At 42.6% G+C, this 17,177-nt stretch overlaps 1 protein-coding gene across 2 annotated transcripts; it reads right to left on the reverse strand.

The window, feature by feature from the left end:
- Positions 1 to 3,905: 3,905 nt before the first annotated feature.
- On the reverse strand, positions 3,906 to 16,663 carry LOC128799613 (bile acid receptor-like). Of its 2 annotated transcripts, none has more exons than XM_053964157.1 (11): positions 16,578 to 16,663; positions 12,154 to 12,279; positions 10,583 to 10,936; positions 9,591 to 9,731; positions 8,856 to 8,995; positions 8,662 to 8,766; positions 8,473 to 8,572; positions 7,242 to 7,370; positions 6,864 to 6,983; positions 5,677 to 5,790; positions 3,906 to 5,522 (listed from the first exon to the last, which is right to left on the reverse strand). In XM_053964157.1, the coding sequence occupies exons 2-11, from the start codon at positions 12,242 to 12,244 to the stop codon at positions 5,293 to 5,295; spliced, it is 1,524 nt and encodes a 507-aa protein (XP_053820132.1). In that variant the 5' UTR covers positions 12,245 to 12,279; positions 16,578 to 16,663; the 3' UTR covers positions 3,906 to 5,292. The 2 variants fall into 2 exon arrangements, with proteins under 2 accessions (XP_053820132.1, XP_053820130.1); XM_053964155.1 differs by having other exon boundaries at positions 8,662 to 8,769.
- Positions 16,664 to 17,177: the final 514 nt, after the last annotated feature.

Genomic DNA, 17,177 nt, shown 5'->3' on the forward strand with positions numbered 1-17,177 from the left:
TAAGATCCTGATATGCTGCCATAGAAACAAGTGGTTTTGCCAGGTTTTGCATATAAACAGCCTGTGGCTGCTGAATTTTCAAAGCTATTCTGCCTATTGCTGGTCTCTGTAACAGCCCAAACCACAGCTCTCATCTCTCAAATGTACAGATTCACAGGCTGCTCTTCACTTTCCTTCCTAGGATTAGCTGCAGCATTTCCTATCAGCCACAGATTAAAACAGCAAATCTCTTTGCTGCATATCATATGCCAGCAATCTCCATTTATGGTCTGAAAAGACTTCATAATCCTATTTGCCGTTTGGCTCAGACGATAGAGCCCTTTGGATTTGGTTTCATTTCTTTGGAAAGTGCTAGATATTTCTGTTAGTCTGAGATACAAAATGACTGTGCTGACGGCAAAGCAAAACAAAAAAAAACAAACAACGAATCAGCACCAAAGACAATCCAGAGCCTCCTGCAGTATTGTCAAGGATGAACGGTACCAACCCAGCATCATAATAATGCTAAAGGTAAAACTCTGCCCCAGGTGTGACAGAATAGAAAAGGTAAATGCTCAGTATTTGTCTTTACAGAACTGAATTTTCAATTCACCTTTATATTTAAAAAATTACGATATTTACTTTAAAAAGCTACTAAAATGTAATATTAAATATATTTATTGATTTTAACAAAGATCAAATGTATTTGTATTATAGTCTATAAATATTTTTAGTATAAATTGCTTAAAATATTGAAAATCGGGTTCTGAAAAATATATTTCCTCAGTGGAACCTGACTGTAAGTGTGTAAAACTCAAGTAATGTGTTTTCCTCTTGTAATCTTCAAAAGTTCTCACTGGCTGAGTTGCCCTAAAAACTACCCTTCCAGTCCTGATCCCACATCATTTGTCTGTTCCAGACAAAAATAGGGCCTGCAATGCCCCAGAATTCTGCTGCTGACTAGTAACAGAGTAAAATTATCATGATCCTTTTTTCTATACCTCTATAAGCAATTATATTTTACTATAGCAAAGTGAACTCTTACTTTTTGATTCTATTAAGTCAGCAAACTGATTTTGTAAGTCCTGCAGCTGAGCCTTGATGTCTCCTATTAAATCATCTTTTTCGTCCCTCTTTATGGTCAGAGCTGAAATGTAACAGAATGAGAATAAATGATAATGAAGGAAAAAGGACAGATTCTACTTTCATTTGTCCCTGTGTCTGATAAGCAGACATTCAAGTTAAATAAGGTGGTTGGTCCTAGCCAAATATTGACCAAGTCTTGGGAAAGTTTTCCAAACTCAAAACACAAACTCCAACAGAATCAAAAGCAGAATTGAAGAGCATTTGCTGGACTTCTCTGTGAAGTGACTACAGGTTTCCTTGAAACCTCAAAGTAGTGCTTCTAAAAGAGAGAAAAACCCCATAATATGTGTCACAGGAATGCACAAACTTTGTGGGCCTGAGGATTAACAATGTAATGACTTTTACAATATACCAGTTAAACATACCTGTTCATGCCAGCACTGTTGTCAGCACAAAAAATGCTTCATGAAAATAAATTTGTCTGTATTACGTACTCATCTTCCAGTTTTAAACTGAGCTTTTCATGTTCAAAGTAATTTCAAAGTGAATAAATAGGAAACTACATCATTATTGAAAAATACCCTAGAAATACACTTTTGTTTCTCAAATCTTGCATGGAAAATTATTTTTGTTCATCAGATGACAGAAGTCTGCTTTATCTGTTATCTGTTTATCTATTCCATGCTGAGTTATCTTTTGCAGGAAAGGCAGAATAAAAATCAGTAATTTACCAGCAACTGAAACACTTGCAGTTTCTTCATCCACACAGTCACACAGGACAGGTGCACACCCCTGCTCAGAATAATCATTTTCTCAATGCAAAAATCAACATGCAACATTCTTTAATATTTAATTGTATTACTAATATTGTCATGCTAAATCAAGAAGCATTTTCTCTTTGCTTCATCTATTCATTGTGTATTGTACTATCCTGGCCTGCAGTTCTTGAATGGCTTTATGCTGTGCTTCAATAACCTTTCTATTTTCTTGCACTTTCTTTCTGGTTTAGTTCTGATTCCACAGTCAGTTTGCACTGCTTGATCTTCTCAGTCTCTTTGTAGAGTTTTGAGTACAATTCATTCATTGTTTCTACACTCTATTAAAACAAGTTCCACAATTTAATCTCAAATGCTGTTTAGTTAATAATGCTATAAATACCTGCTTATATCTTCAAAACATCACAAAAATAAATTCTTTTCCACAGAGGATGGAACATGATTAGGAACATGATTTGGACACGATTAGGAACCAAAGTTTGACTCTTGCTGTGTCTGAATGACCAGGCACTGCAGGACAAGGAGGAGACAAACCCAAGTGGAAAATCCCCAGTGCCTTCAGCCATGCCCAGAGAGAACTGCACTCCACCAACATCAGCACTGGGGTGTGGGACAGGCAGGGCTGGGGCAGCTCAGGGCAGCACTTTGCTTCAGGTGCGATGTCCCCCACACCCCCTTGGCCTGGCTGCACCACACTATTGCTGCAGTCCTGACTGGACTTCAGCAGCTGCCAGGACTAAAAGTTTAGTCCTCAGGGATATGAAAATCAGGAGGAGAATGGCTAGAAATAAGTTCCATTTTGTGGCAGCAAACAGCATTTTGTATCTGGGAAGCACAGAAGTACTGAAAAAAATGAGCTTTGCTGAGTTGTAGTGAAGCAGTTGGTGAAGACACTGTGAGAAGAATTAAATCCTTGAGGAAACCACTCCACTAAATGCATTGTTTATAGATAAAATAAAGCCAGACAGTGCAACTGGGATAATCTATTTCATTTTTCCAAAGAATACTTTGACTTCAATCCTTCTACCTTTCAACAGATTGTTCAGAACCAGTTTCACAAAGATACTTAAATCTTATTCTGATTAAAACTTACAGTCCTCCCAGGCACTTTAAAAGAAAAACAAAACAAACAAACAAACAAAAACCACAAACAAACAAAAACAAAGACAGAAAAACAAAACAAAAGAAAACCAAAAAAAGAACCAATTAACAAACTTGGAATTACTATAAGTTTTAAAGGTTTGTCTCTAGGCACGTTCCCTGAATCAAAAATGTGTCCTCTAAGTGATTCAGCTGTAAACAGGAAACAGAGAATTATTATTCCCCTTTGCCTTCTTATTTACCCTTGAAATATCCACCGAATAATACTTGAGGAACAGTTTGTGAACAAATTAAGAGGTCCTAAGAATTTAGATAAGCAGAGTTGGTGCGTAGCTGACTTCTTCATCTGCTTCAGAGCAAGGTTTTACTTGCTGTGAAATCATATCTGAACTATGAAGTGATTTTGATCAACGTATTTTTTAAAAAACAAACAGTGAAACCGTATTTAACATTTACAGCTACTAAACTGTTAGACTAGTCATGAATAGTAAAACCTGACAATATTAAAAACTGTTAAAGAATGTGCAAGGTAAAATTTACTTTAGTTTTACCTGAATCAGTGATTTTGCCACAGCATGGGACTGAATGGCAAATTAAAATCATCACTTGGGCATTTGTTAAACTCCTGCACAAACTTAAGAGTTAGTTTCCTATGGGTAGATTTGTACAGGATTATAAAATCCAGAATTAAAAAAAAATTACAGCTAACATGAAAATACTATTTTTAATTAATAAATCAACTGCCTGCAATTTTTGACATTATCAAAATTGGTAACGGCTTTGGAACTCGCTTGCTTTGTACTTCACAGTGGCTTTTCAAACCACTGGTGTTTTGTAGTTTGCTTTTTAGGCTGTGGCCAGAGTGGAAGGTTCTGATGAGGAGAATTCATTGGCTGCTGTCTGTCTGTGCACAGGTACATGATAAAGGATTCAAGAAGCACAATTATTTCTTTAAAGTCCAGTAGTTGATATTTATTTTTTTCTTTACCCCCATGGGTAGTTTTAAACACCACATCTGACTATGTTTTAGTATGAAAATGCCATTTTACACGGTTTTCAAGTCACAAAACAATAGGATAAATAGTGTAACTCATCTCCTGTCAGAATATCACATTTGAATCTAAACATATTCCGTAAGGAACCTCAACATGAAACAATAATTTGTTTAATTCACAAAACTCAGTGTGGTGACAGAACGTTTTCACTGCACATTTGGTCTGGTGTAAGCAGGACTTCAAAGCCAGCGCAAGCATCCAAGTGGGGCACTGCTCACTGCTGGATCACCCACATCAAATGTGGATTTATCATCGGTGATGTGCAGTTACAACACAGAGCAGATGATCAAGATGATTTCCTTCAGTCTTGATAGAGAATAACAGCAGAAGTCTTTGAAATTAAAGTCAAAGATGTTCCTTCCAGCACCAATCTTGGCAGTCTGCAGAGAAATGACTTCAGCGAATGTCACACACACACAGAACCATGGAATGGCTTGGGTTGGAAGGGACCTTGAAGCTCATCCAGTGCCACCCCCTGCCATGGGCAGAGACAATTTCCATTATCCCAGTGTGCTCCAAGCCCTGTCCAAGCTGGCCTTGAACACTTCCCGGGACAGGCCGAGATGTGTGTGCTCGGGTCAGGGGGCTCCCAGCAGTGTCCCTGTGTCCCTGTCGGTGTCCCCCACCCATTGCAGCCAGGCCGGGGGTGGCCGGTGGCACCTCTGAGCTGGCACAGCCCCACGGCCCGAGCGCTCGCAGGGCCTTGGCCACGGGCCCTGCCCGGCGCTCAGGCACGGCCGCACGAGCCGTTTGAACGGGGTTTTCTCAGTGGGCCTGGAGAAAAGCAGTGACACTGACACTCGGCACCGACATCGCCGCTGGTACTGATACCAGCACCAAATGACACCGGCATCAACACTGATAGCAACACCAACACTGGTACTGACGCTGACACCAGCAGCGACAACCAGCACCAACATCAGCACCAGCACTGACACCGGCACTGAGCATGGCACCCAAACCAATGCCAGCACCAGCACCGACAACTGGTACTGACATCAACACTTGTACCAACAGCGACATCTTGTACCACCACCACCTACACCAGCAGCAACACCGGCACCGACACCAGCACTGACACTGGCACTAAGCGTGGCACCCAAACCAATGCCAGCACCGGCACTGGTACCGACACCAACACTTGCACCGACAGCGACATCGCCACCACATTGCACCGGCAGCGACAGCGGCACCGGCGCCTCACGGCGGCCGCTGAGGGAGGGCGAAAAGGGCGGGAAACGACGGCGCGCGCCCGAGGCGGGAAGGGGCGCGCGGGCCGGCGGCGTTGGCGCCGCCTAGTGGAGGTCCCAGAGGTCGCGCAGCGGCGCGGCCAGGCGCGGGTCCCGCGCGCGCAGCGCCCCCGCGTGGGCGTGGCGGAGCGAGCGCAGCTCCGTGAGGCGCCCCAGCAGCCGCGCGAAGCGCTGCGGGTCCCGCGGGTGCTGCAGCTTCGAGTGCTTGTACAGGATCCCCAGCAGCGGCTCCTGCAGCTCCTCCACATGGCGCTTGTCCCTCAGCAGCGGGCGGTCTGCGGGAGAGCGGCGGCACGGAGCGAGCGGTGAGCGGGATGCTGCGGGCGCCGCCGCCCCTCAGGGTCCGGTCAGCGCCGCCGCCCCTGAGAGGACAAATGGGAGCTCCCCCGGGGCAAGTGACAGCTAGTTGTTGTCACCTTCCCAACTTACCTGAAAAGAACACTGTTGTGGCCACGAGCAGAGCGTATTCGGTCTCGGTCACTTTGAGTTCCCCCATGGTTCTGTAGAAGTAGAACAGGGCGGTGATGAACTCCTCAGTTATGCCTGGAAAATGGAAAAAAACCAACATTTTTTGGTTAAAAAGAAAAAAAAACAACTCAACAAGCATGCAAAATAATGAGGATGTTATTTCAGTGCAGAAACAGTTGCAAATCATCTTTGCCTGAAGGGTGCGAGGGGACCCTCCCTGATACTTCTGGATCACTGTGTCTGGCTCTGGGCTCCCCAGGACAAGGGACATGGAGCTCCTGGAGCAGGTCCAGCCGAGGCTGTGGAGCTCATGAGGGGACTGGGGCATCTCTCTTACGAGGAAATGGTGAACGGTTGGACTCTGTGATCTTAGAGGTCTTTTCCAAGCGAAGTGATTCCATGATTCTGTGAAAGGCTGAGGGAGCTGGGGCTGCTCAGCCTGGAGAGGAGCCCCAGCTGAGAGGGGACCTCAGGCCTGGCTGTCCCTGTCTGCAGGGAGGGGCAGAGCAGCGACCAGCAATGGCACCAGAGGAACGGGCAGGAACTGCTTGGGAAGTTCCACCTGAACATGAGGAACAACTTCTTTCCTGTGAGGGAACAGATTGCCCAGAAAGGGTGTGGAGTCTCCCTAACTGGAGATATTCCAGACCCATCTGGAGATGAGCTGGTGCCATGTGCTCTGGGATGACCCTGCTGGAGCAGGGAGGTGGCACCAGGTGACCCACTGTGATCCCTTCCAACCTCACTCGTTCCATGATTCTGTGATTCTGTGAATCTTTTAAGGCTTGGGGCTGTTCCATTGCATGAAATAGTTAACTAATTTTGTGAAAACAGTGTTAATTGCTAAAATAATAACAAAAGTTGTATGGCAGTTGTACTGTGGAGCTTTGAATGTATATATTACTCAAAGGATACAAGCAGGCATGAAGACATCTCTTCCTGCCATGAGGATGTCATGCCAGTGTGTAATAGCTGAGGAGGTAATGCCAGAGCAGCTCAAGGGAGAGGGAGAGGAAAAGGAAAGGGAGAGGAAAAAGGGAGGCAAGGAGCTGGAACAGTGGCCATAAGGACAATGTAGCTCAGTGTAAGAAAAATAGGGCCAGTAAAGCAAAAAATTCACAGTGTTTAGATTCTGAGACCTCCATTACCTGTGGTAGTAGTAGAAGTTGGTCTCTCTTTATTATGACACATTTCCATGGAATAAATATTGCTTTTATCAAGGTTTTGAACATGACAACATGTCCCGTGATCAGAAAGTCTTACATGACCTGGAACAAGGCAGATGACAGTTCCCAGTCAAGCTTAAAGTGATCTTAAATATCTGTCTGTATCATTGCTGAAAATGTGTGACTTTTTCCCAAACCCATGAAGGTATAAAATCCTTTTTGGCATCCAAGTTCTTTGCTTGCATTTTTATTGGTCAAGGTCTCTTGTGTTAAATTTGACCCAATGTATAATATGTAATTAATATAGCTGATACCATCCCCTCACCCCACAGTGATGCAAGTCAAGTGTTTCAGACCTACTTTCACTGGTTGATGGCTGGCACTCGCTCATTCTTTGGTTGTAAATTTGGGCTGATCTCAAGAACATCGCCTCCACTGTGGACCCTTTCAGCAGAGCAATCTGGTCCTCACTGGCTAAACTCTCAAACCCTGCAGAGAAAGGTGCATGTTCAGGATCAGGGAAGGCTGGGGCTGCCTTTAAGCCCCCAACATCATGTGAAAAAGATGATTTTTTAAAAATAGATATCTTTACTGGAAAGACGGAGCCATAGTTAAATGATGCATATGATGCATGTGCCAAAGATTTGGGATCTTTCTTGCTAGTTTGCAGGTTAGACAATTAAAAAGAAAAAAAAAAAGGGGGCAGTTTTCAGTGTTAAAAGATTCCCATGTTCACAGGAAGATACAAGTAAAAATTTGTGACTAAACAAGGGGTTATCAAAACATTCTTCGTAATATCTGATAAATATAGGCCTAACACCTAAATTTGCTGCATTGTTTAGTGACTGTGGATATTCCATTAATTGCTACATTATTTTCTTTTTAGAAATTGTGTTCATCTTTTGACAAGCTCATTGTCTACACTTGCAATTCAAGAGCAAAGGAACTTTGGTGATTTTTTTCTTAAACCTGATCAAAGTAGGATATGTAACACAAGAAAACAGACAGCTCACCCCTTCCTTCAGCTCTGCCCCACAGAGATTCTAAATTACATCAAATACCTACTTTAGATATGGTGATTGACCTTTGTCGGTGAGTTTTACAAAGAAAAGTTATCACCCTCCCTGTCAAATGTTACTTTGTCAACTTTACACTGAAACTGAGTGAATTTAATTGCATGTTCCCTTGTTCTTTCCGAAAGAAAAATATGAATAAGAACACCTGGTTAGTCTCTTCTGTGCTGCCTTTTCCTTTGAAGGAACATCTGTTTTTTCCTTTGGTGATTATGATAAATTGTAGACTCAGATTGGATTTCAGAGAATGTGGGGAGATAGTAATTCCCTCAAGGTTGTATTTTGTGGTCCACATGCTTCCAGAAAATGTCTCTACTCCATGTCAGAAATGGAGAAGAAATCTAATCATAGCAAACTTTTGAACTGAAAGCTTCTAGGTTGTCCTCATGACACAGAAATGGCAAGTTAGAAGTACAAATAATCAGTTTAAAGCCTTTTCTTAAAGTCTGTATTTTTCTCTGGTTCATGCCATCAGTTTGATTTGGTTCCTCTAATGTTCCCCAAAGGAAGGAACTCACCTGGGAGTCTTTTTGTGAAATCCACCAACACCTGGACATGGACAACAGCTGTCTCAGACAGGTGGAGGAAACTTTCCTCAGGACTTGCAGTTTCCTGTAGCTGCAAAAAGAGCATTTGCACATTGGATATAGCCAAGACACATGACAACAGTGACTCAGCAATGCAGGCTGTGTGTGCTGGATACCTACAAACTTCCTGGCTTCCTCAAGGGGAATTGTGTATTTTTGGTGTGCTGCTACAATGTGGTCAAGAAGCTGATGTTCTCCTGGAGTAAGTTCCATCTTCTCTGGGATCTGCTAAAAAAATAAACCAATCGAGTCACAACGACTTGGAGTAAGAGTAAGTGATAAAAAGAGATATTTTAAATAGAAAAATATCCCACTTTTCCAGATCTTGTTGTAGATGATACTTGCTTACTATTCAGTCCCTCATCTTCCAGCTTTATGTTGCAAAGGAAACTGCTCTTCTGCTTGAAATTCTTCCTGAGTCGCTTTGACTTGCACTGGACTTCAGTCAGCAAACCTGTGAGGTGTGAAGTGGCCATCAGTGCTTGCACTTTCAATTAATTGCAGTCTGAAGTCATCACTTTTATCAGAGATAACTCCAGTCTTGCATCACAGAAGCTGTCACCTATAATGAACTATGTTTCCTAGAGAATGTGGCCGTGTGTTACTTATCAGGTGAGCTGATGTTCAGTAGCCACCAAAGGCCTGAGGGTCTGCAGGCATCTTTGTCCTTGTGTCTCTGTGACACACAGGCATCAGAATTTTTTACCAAAGACCATCAAGCCATTTTTATTTAAATTTCTTCCCTCAAATCCTAAAGCTCATCTGATCTCTCACTTCTATCCTGACAAGATTCAGGATATTTAGCTTATCTTGCTAGTACTTCCTTTTTTTTCCTTGTACTGTCTTTGAACAGCTTTCTTAAGGTGAGGGGGTACTTCCCAAACATTGCTGGCTTCTGCACACCAAGATGCTACAGGTGCCACCATCCCCAAAGTTAATTTTCCTACAGCTAAACGAAGCTTAGAGCAGTATCATCAGGAAGGGACTGCCTTTGGAGAAGGTTTTATCTGCGGTGACTAGTGAAGAATCCAGCAGGAAGGAGCACTCACATTCTGCCAGCATTCCCACAGCTCTGCACTTCTTGAGGCGGCACTCCTGGCACTTCCTCCTCATGTACATGTCCATCTCGCAGTGCCCCCCGCTCTTGCAGCGGTACACGGCGTTCTTGGTGATGCTGCGCCGGAAGAAGCCTGGGAACGAGGACCAGGTCATGGCTGGGGCAATCGAAGGAGCTTTATCTCACCAGGATTTAAAAGTGTCCTCTGGGTGTGAATGGTTGGGTTTTTTAAATGGAAACATTGCCTTGATTTTAAAACTGCTTTTTAAAAATATAGTTATGTCTGGTTCTTTCTGACTGATATTAATTGACATTTTCCATACACAGAATCATAGAATATGCTGATTTGGAAGGGACCCATGAAGATCACCAAGTCTATCCCCTGAACCTCCACAGATACCCCCAAATCCCAGCCTGTGCATCACTGAGAGCAGTGTTCAGGGAGCTGGCAGCCTCAGGGCTGTGCCCATTCCCTAGGGAGCCTGGGCAGTGCCCAGCACCCTCTGGGGGAAGAACTTTTCCCTTATATCCACCCCTGGCACAGCTCCAGCCCTTCCCTCAAGTCCTGTCTCTGGTCACAGGGAGCAGAGATCAGAGCTGCCCCTCATGAGACAGCTCCCATACCAACAAGTTAAAATGTGATCAGCGAGTAATTACTAGTTGCTTTCATTCACTTATAATAATAAGTGAAATTAATAACACTGAAATAAATCTCTAAGAAATGTTCATGAGAAAACCAGCACCTGCTTACGCTGACACTATTCTAGCGAGTCATCAAGGCAAAAATGAGATGCTTGAAGTGCTCATATTAAATACAGACTTTGAAAATATTTCTTCAAAGAATGTCATAAAAATGCAAATTTGGAGTGAGTGTGTTAGATAGGGGGTTCATTAGATAAATTAAAAGCCACTGTGGTAACACCAGCTCTAACCCCAGCCGAATCTGTTTGGAAGGTGGCACCGAGGCCCCGTGTCCCCACTCACCTTTGCAGCCCTCGCAGGTCAGTGCGTTGTAGTGGTACCCCGAGGCTTTGTCCCCACACACCACGCACAGCTCCTCCTGCCCCTTCAGCCTCACCGAGTGGTTTAACCTGGGCCTCTTGAGCCCCTGGTACCCGCCGTCCTCCCCGTGGGGAGGCAGGAAGGGGCCCTTGCTGAGCTCGCAGCTGCTGCCGACGCAGGGCCCGTCATACGGGGGGTCCAGGCTGTAGGAGCCGTACGGGGCCGGGCCGGGCTGCGGCGGCAGGGCTGGCACTGGCACTGCTGAGTACTGGCAGTACGGGGCAGCCTGGAAATCCGGGTCCTGCAGCTGGTAGTTGATGTGCTCCGGTAAAACATCTGTTCCGGGGGAAATCGAAAGTGGAGTGAAAACCTGGAGAGCATCTCACCAGCTGCTCCAAGGTTTAAAAATGTTTTATGGATTTAATAGCATAAATATTAGAGGAACACGTTTTCAGAGGGGCAATCTGACACATTCTATTTAAATTTAAACCTGTAATGTTCTTAAGTGAAATCTGAAATGTAGCAAAAATGGCTCAGTAACAGTTTGGGCAATATCATGTGGGTGCCACTGGATTAGTGTTAGTAGATAATTGAATATCACTTGCCAAGTGATGGCACAGTTGCCTTCAGATCTTGCACTTAAAGGTTGTTTTTATTAGCTGTCCACAGTACAGTCAAATATCTTCCACAAGTGAATTTCTTAATGAATAAAGTGTACATAAATAAAGTAATAATTACATATGTACATATGTACATAGTATGTACATAATAAAGTAACCTACTGATACATACCTCAGACATCATTTTGAAAACGTTGCACAAGGGTCTGAGAAAATTGTGTAGAAATCAGAGAGTAATAAAAAATCCTGTGACAGGGGTCTTAAAATTGGACTTCAGAAGAGTAAAAAGCAGAGACTTGTTTTATTTAGTATTTTCCCACACATATGTCTTTACAGTTATGAGATTTTAGTTTAGTAAAATGTAGGTACAGAATTACAAAGAGAGTTTCTTCCTGCCTTTCTGTCTTTGAGCTTCAATTTTATCCAGCCTCCCTTAAATACACACAGCTATACCAAACAAAGCCTGTGCAACATGCATCATGTTTCATTCTTCCTTTGGGCTTATTAAAATCTCTATAAAACAAATTGAAAAGATTTTTTAAAACAGATTTTTTTTTCTTTTAGTGGGCTTTGGGTCCTGCCTTTAGTCTTCCAGAATCAAATTAGTTATTGCAATTATAGTTACATAAGATATAGAACAGGCATTATCTATTTATAATGTATCTGGAATACTGTAATAAAACCTGTGTCTTCTCCATGCAGGTTAAAGGGAGACAGAACTGGGGATGTTTATATGGAATGCTCAGTCAGAATAATCCCATTGTGCTCAAAAGCCTGTATGAGCCCACAGTAATAGATTTCCATACACTTTCAGTACGAGCTTGGTAAGAGCTTCCAAGTGCATTAAAGATAAATTTAAATTAATTAAAAAAAAAAATTCCCCCAGGAGTTCATTTTGCTGCATTTCCAGAGTACAAAACTCGCTTTACTCACCGTAGTACTGGATGGGCTCGGGAAGGCCGTACCCGTCAGGGACGGTGACAAACGTGTTGGCCATGCTCTGCTCCCAGCTGCACTGCTTCATCCACTCTGCTGTGAGACCAGCCTTTAAACAGCAGCCTGGGGAAAGGGGAAAGAATTGCTGGGTAGGGTTAGACACAGAGCCAGAAAACTCCAGAATATGGCAGTTTTCAGATCATAAGAAAATCAGATGTCTGCGTGAAGTCACATAACACCCTCAACGAGACTACAAAATGTTTGAGTGTCCTGATATTACAGATTCAGGGTAAAATTCTTTCCTAAGTTTCCAAGTTATAGTTAGAAATGTTTTGCTCTGAGTTTTACACAAAACCATGTGGGGGAATTGGACTGGTAAATTCACTAATTCAGAGATGGTTAAAAGGAGCTTAACAGATAGAATAAACTTGCTTTGGGCAAGAATTGGAGCATTTGCTGTAGTGTAGATCTGGGGCTGACCTGTTTGTGCACAAAGATGGGCTTTTAATGAGTTTTATTTCATTCACTTTTTATGCAGAGTTGAAGCAAGGAAAATAGCATGGAAAGGCCAGCATGGAATATCTGTTCTTCGTCATGTAAGTACTCATTTATGCAGTAAAACTCAACTTTGCCTTGCTTAAGCACTGCCTGCATTACACTTACTGTGTTCCTTTAATGGCATAAAGTTTTCAGTGAAGACCAAAATATTGATTTCCTATAGGATATGCTGCCTCTAAAGAGCTTTCCACTGCTCCTTGGTCATTGAAGGAGCCTGGGCTCCTGGCTGGATTCACTGACATTTCCAATAACAAAGTGCACTGCGAGCTCACAGTGACATGGTGAGAAGAGCTGCTGTGCTTGGAGTTCAAAACTTACCTCATTTTTCAGTTATTTGACTTATAGATTCAAATTTAGAGAAGTTATGAAGAAGTGTGCTTTAAAAACTCTTTAAAGAGTTTTAGAGAAAAAAAAAAGTCTGTATGGACACTGGCACGAGCTGGGTTTGAGTTTACATACCTACAGCAAACCTCTGGTGTTGCTTAGAATTGAGAGCTAACAGGGTAGCCATTAGAGGAGTAAGTAGAAATATTTTCCTTGCCCCCTTGTCTCTCTGCATGAGTGGGATGTGGCCACAGGTTAAACCTTTGCTGAGCCTGATGCCCACTGAGCAAGGGCTGTAAGAGACAATTTGCCCATGAACCACTCACAGGCTTTCCCTGAGCAGACAGGAAGGATAAAAAAGTCGAAAAAGGCATGGAAGGATTTGGAAAATACAGCAAATCCAACTCCTTCAACAGAATTCTCTGCAGAATTTACAGCAAGGTGGGTTTAAAGACCCTCCCTGCAGGAAGGGGTTTGTGCTATACCTGTACCTTGCTGCAGCTGAGACAATGAATGAATCACCCCAGGGAATCTGAAGTCTTGACTGGTAAAATACACATCCCTTCCCCCAAACTGCACAGAGCTTTGGGGCTGACCACTTTCACTTCATCTTGTCAGCAGAAGGTGAAAGGATGCAGTGAGGCTGGAATGCTGGGGGTTTGTTATCTCTGCTAGTAAATATTTGTTTGAGAGCAAAATAAGTCACTGAATCATGAGGTCTTATCAGTTAGATCAATTTGGCCTGGGCAAAGTCTACATTTTTTTCCCAAAAATGTGTGTTTGCTGAAGAAATGTGTTTCTGAATTCCTGTGGCTTCTTTAAATAAAAGTCATAATTGAATAGTAGATAAAAAATGACACTGATCCAGTCTAATAAAAGCAGTATATTGGGAGTATGAAGTACCAAATGTAAGGTGGTTGATTACTTAAACATTCTAAAACTTGGAAGCAGATTTTCCTTAGGCAAAGTTTCCTCAGCTTAGTTATTGTATGAGAAAGGATTCAGCCCTTCTTACTAATTTTTATGGCTAATAACAGTAACCAGTTGCACCTACAAAATTTCCAGCTTAGGCTGAGACTTCATAAACTGAAATCTTAAATTAAGAGAGTTAAGAGGATGTTAGAACAGTGGGAAGAGTAAATCCAATGGTTATCTGAGGAATGCTCTCCTGTCTTAGAATGAGACATGCATAAACATTAAGAGTTTTATTTTCTGACATTTGAGAATTTAATGTTGACAAACTTGCTCTTCTGATCAAACACAGCATGGGGATTTTTAAAGCAAAAAAGAAAAAAAAAAAAAGAAGAGAATAAGATATGTAAGGAAGGAACTTCATTTCCTAGGCCAGGCAAGTTTTGATTATGAGTGACTGTGAGAGTCATGTTTTCCAACCTTTGCCTCCCCCGTTGTGAGTGAGGCAGTATCAGGGAGGCCTCCTCCAAACTGCAGCAGTCCCTGGGATTCCATGATCCATGTGCTGCTCTCCCCAAGGCTCTGTGGCCATCCCAAACCTCTCACACCTCATGGGACACTTCCCCAGCCCTCACAGACACTCATTAACCTTATCCAGGTAAGGGAATTCTGCACATGCCCAGCACAGTGAAGTTCCTGACACAAGGTACCAGACATGCCCAGGTGTAATGTCCAAAGCAGTAACTGGGACAAAGCTGAAATAAAAATAGAGCAGCAGGTTTGGATGTTTGGGGCAGTTGAAGCCATGCCATTCCCAAAACAAAATGTTTTGTGCCCCTTTTTCTCTTTTTTGTGTATTCCCAATATAACCACATATTTGTGCATGAGTGCTTTAAAAGGAAACAAAAATCTTAATATGTTCCCAGAGAGGATGCATAAAGATCTTTAGCCTAAAAAGTGGAAACAACTGGGAACAAAAGACGAATTTTTAAATTACTTATTTTGTAGCATCCCTAGCAGTAACACTCTTAGGGCGGGAGCCCTGAGCCCTGAGTCACACAGACTGAGCTGACAGAAAAAGTCATCTGCTTCAAGCACACACTGTTCCTGCTTCTCCTTCTACTGCTGGGCATTTTCACTTGTGAAGTCCTGAGCAGGTGAGGGGAGTGGTGTTTTTTGGAAGAGGTGACCTACACTCAAGGTGGCTTAAGCACGTTTGAAAATGTTGTGCTTTTACAGGCTTAGTTTTGCCAGTGCTCATCTTCTGAACAACAAATGTTCAGTATAAACCACAACATGTTGATTCAAAGGCTTGGTTATCCATCTCATGCAGAAATTTAGTTCTTAGTCCCAACTGAAAGACTTGACAATTTATCAAAAATGGGATCCACTAAAGAAAAAAAAAAGCCACTGATTGATAAAAATAAAGTAGAACTATAAATAGAATGTACACGTTCAGACTAGACTCTGAACATCTATTTATTTCTATTTATGGTGAAAGATGTCGGGTTTATCATTTTTATTGCTATAAAACCCCATATCATAAAGCAACATATCATCAACTTATCAAATTTATTGGGATACAAAACATCCTTCATGGAGCAGGGCTACAGGGAGCCCTTTCAGAGGTCGGTACTGACAGTGCTTAAGCTGCTATCGTAAATATTTTGACAGTTGAGTCATGGGGAAATTTCTTGTTTACAGGGAATTTTAGGAACTCGAGTGAAGGTCTTCACCATCTATTTAGCACACCTTGGGGCACGTTAGTGGTCACGTAGTGGAACTCAGAGCACGTTTCAGGCTCAGGTTTAAGCGCTGTACTTTGCTTGCAGCTGGAAGGCAAAGCTTTTTTTTTTTTTTTTTTTAATTTGTGAAAATTTAAACCAAAAACTGAAAAAAAAAGTAACTGAGCATAATCAGTGCCAAGTAGGTGTGATGCCAGCCAAACTAATTTCACTCAAGCAATTCAGTAATCACTGCTTAATTACAGAATGATTTTGCAGGGGAAATTGTAGGATCATTTGATTGATCCTGTATGCAGCTTACACGCATTATTAAATGTTTTTCTGTTCTTCCTGGTTTTTAATGTGCCAAGAAGCTCCCCAAAGCTCCTTTTTTTGAAGAAATTCCACTTTTCTTCTTATTAAATGTGTTCCTTCCTGGTTATTATATTCCATGTAATAACCATAATAGGAACTGGCTTATTTCACCAATGGACTGCATTGCATTTATCTTGAAATTTTCCTTTGGAATTGTTATTCCATTAATAATTATTTCAAAAGCATAATTTTTATACATTCTAAAATAAGAGGTTAGAGGTTGCTTGAAACTCACAGTTTTCTGGGTACTTGTGGGAAGGGAAACAAATGATTGAATTTAAAAGTTGTTTTTCTTCACTCTGTGTGTCAAATGAAGTACTGTTGGAACAAACCTTTGGCAGTAGAAAACCAGATTTTAAAGTGCACGTTTGCTATTTTCATTTAGTCAGATGTTTAAAAAGAAAGAAAAAAGGGTGTAAAGAAGAAAAAAGCCCAGTGCCTGGAATATTTTCACATGGCAAACTGATGTATGGCTTGAGCAGCAATTTCTAACCTCAGAGCATGCAGAGAAGGGAATGAAATACTCACGGTGCTTGCAGGGAGCTCCTCTCCCGCGCGGGCTCCGTGGGGCTGCAGCGCCGGTCCCAGCTCTGCTCCAGCTGCAGCCCAGCAGGCCTTTCCCTATTTATCAGTTTGTGTGCACAGCCCGGGCTCCAGACACTCGGCAGAGCCACGCCGCGGCTCCGAGACACCAACTTCCCACACAGCTCCTCTGGGGTCGGAGCAAGGGCAGCTGCGAGCCCACATAAATCACATCAGAACTGGGTCATCAGGGACAGAGGCCATGGGGACCCTCACGTCACTGCTTCCCAGAGTCCTCCCTGCCCAGCACGAAGATTCTGCTTTCTTGCTAGAATTCAAAATTCTCCCATTTTGGTTGCTTCACGTTGACATGTCGGGGTGGTGATGGAAAATGTTCAATTCCCAAGTGGGGAAAATATTGCAGTAGGATTATTTGGAGATTTTTACATGACCTAATAATTTAATTTGGAAAGGCTGGATCAGGCCAGGACCTCCAAACAGCAAACACTTACCTTGTCCTCCATGTTGTGATTCAGACACCCCTGTGGCACACACCAGGCTCACACTCAGTTCAGTCCCTCAGCGGTCTGTACTGGGACCAGTTCT

Source organism: Vidua chalybeata, chromosome 24 (genome assembly GCF_026979565.1).
Source record: "Vidua chalybeata isolate OUT-0048 chromosome 24, bVidCha1 merged haplotype, whole genome shotgun sequence".
NCBI classification, from domain to species: Eukaryota; Metazoa; Chordata; class Aves; order Passeriformes; family Viduidae; genus Vidua; species Vidua chalybeata.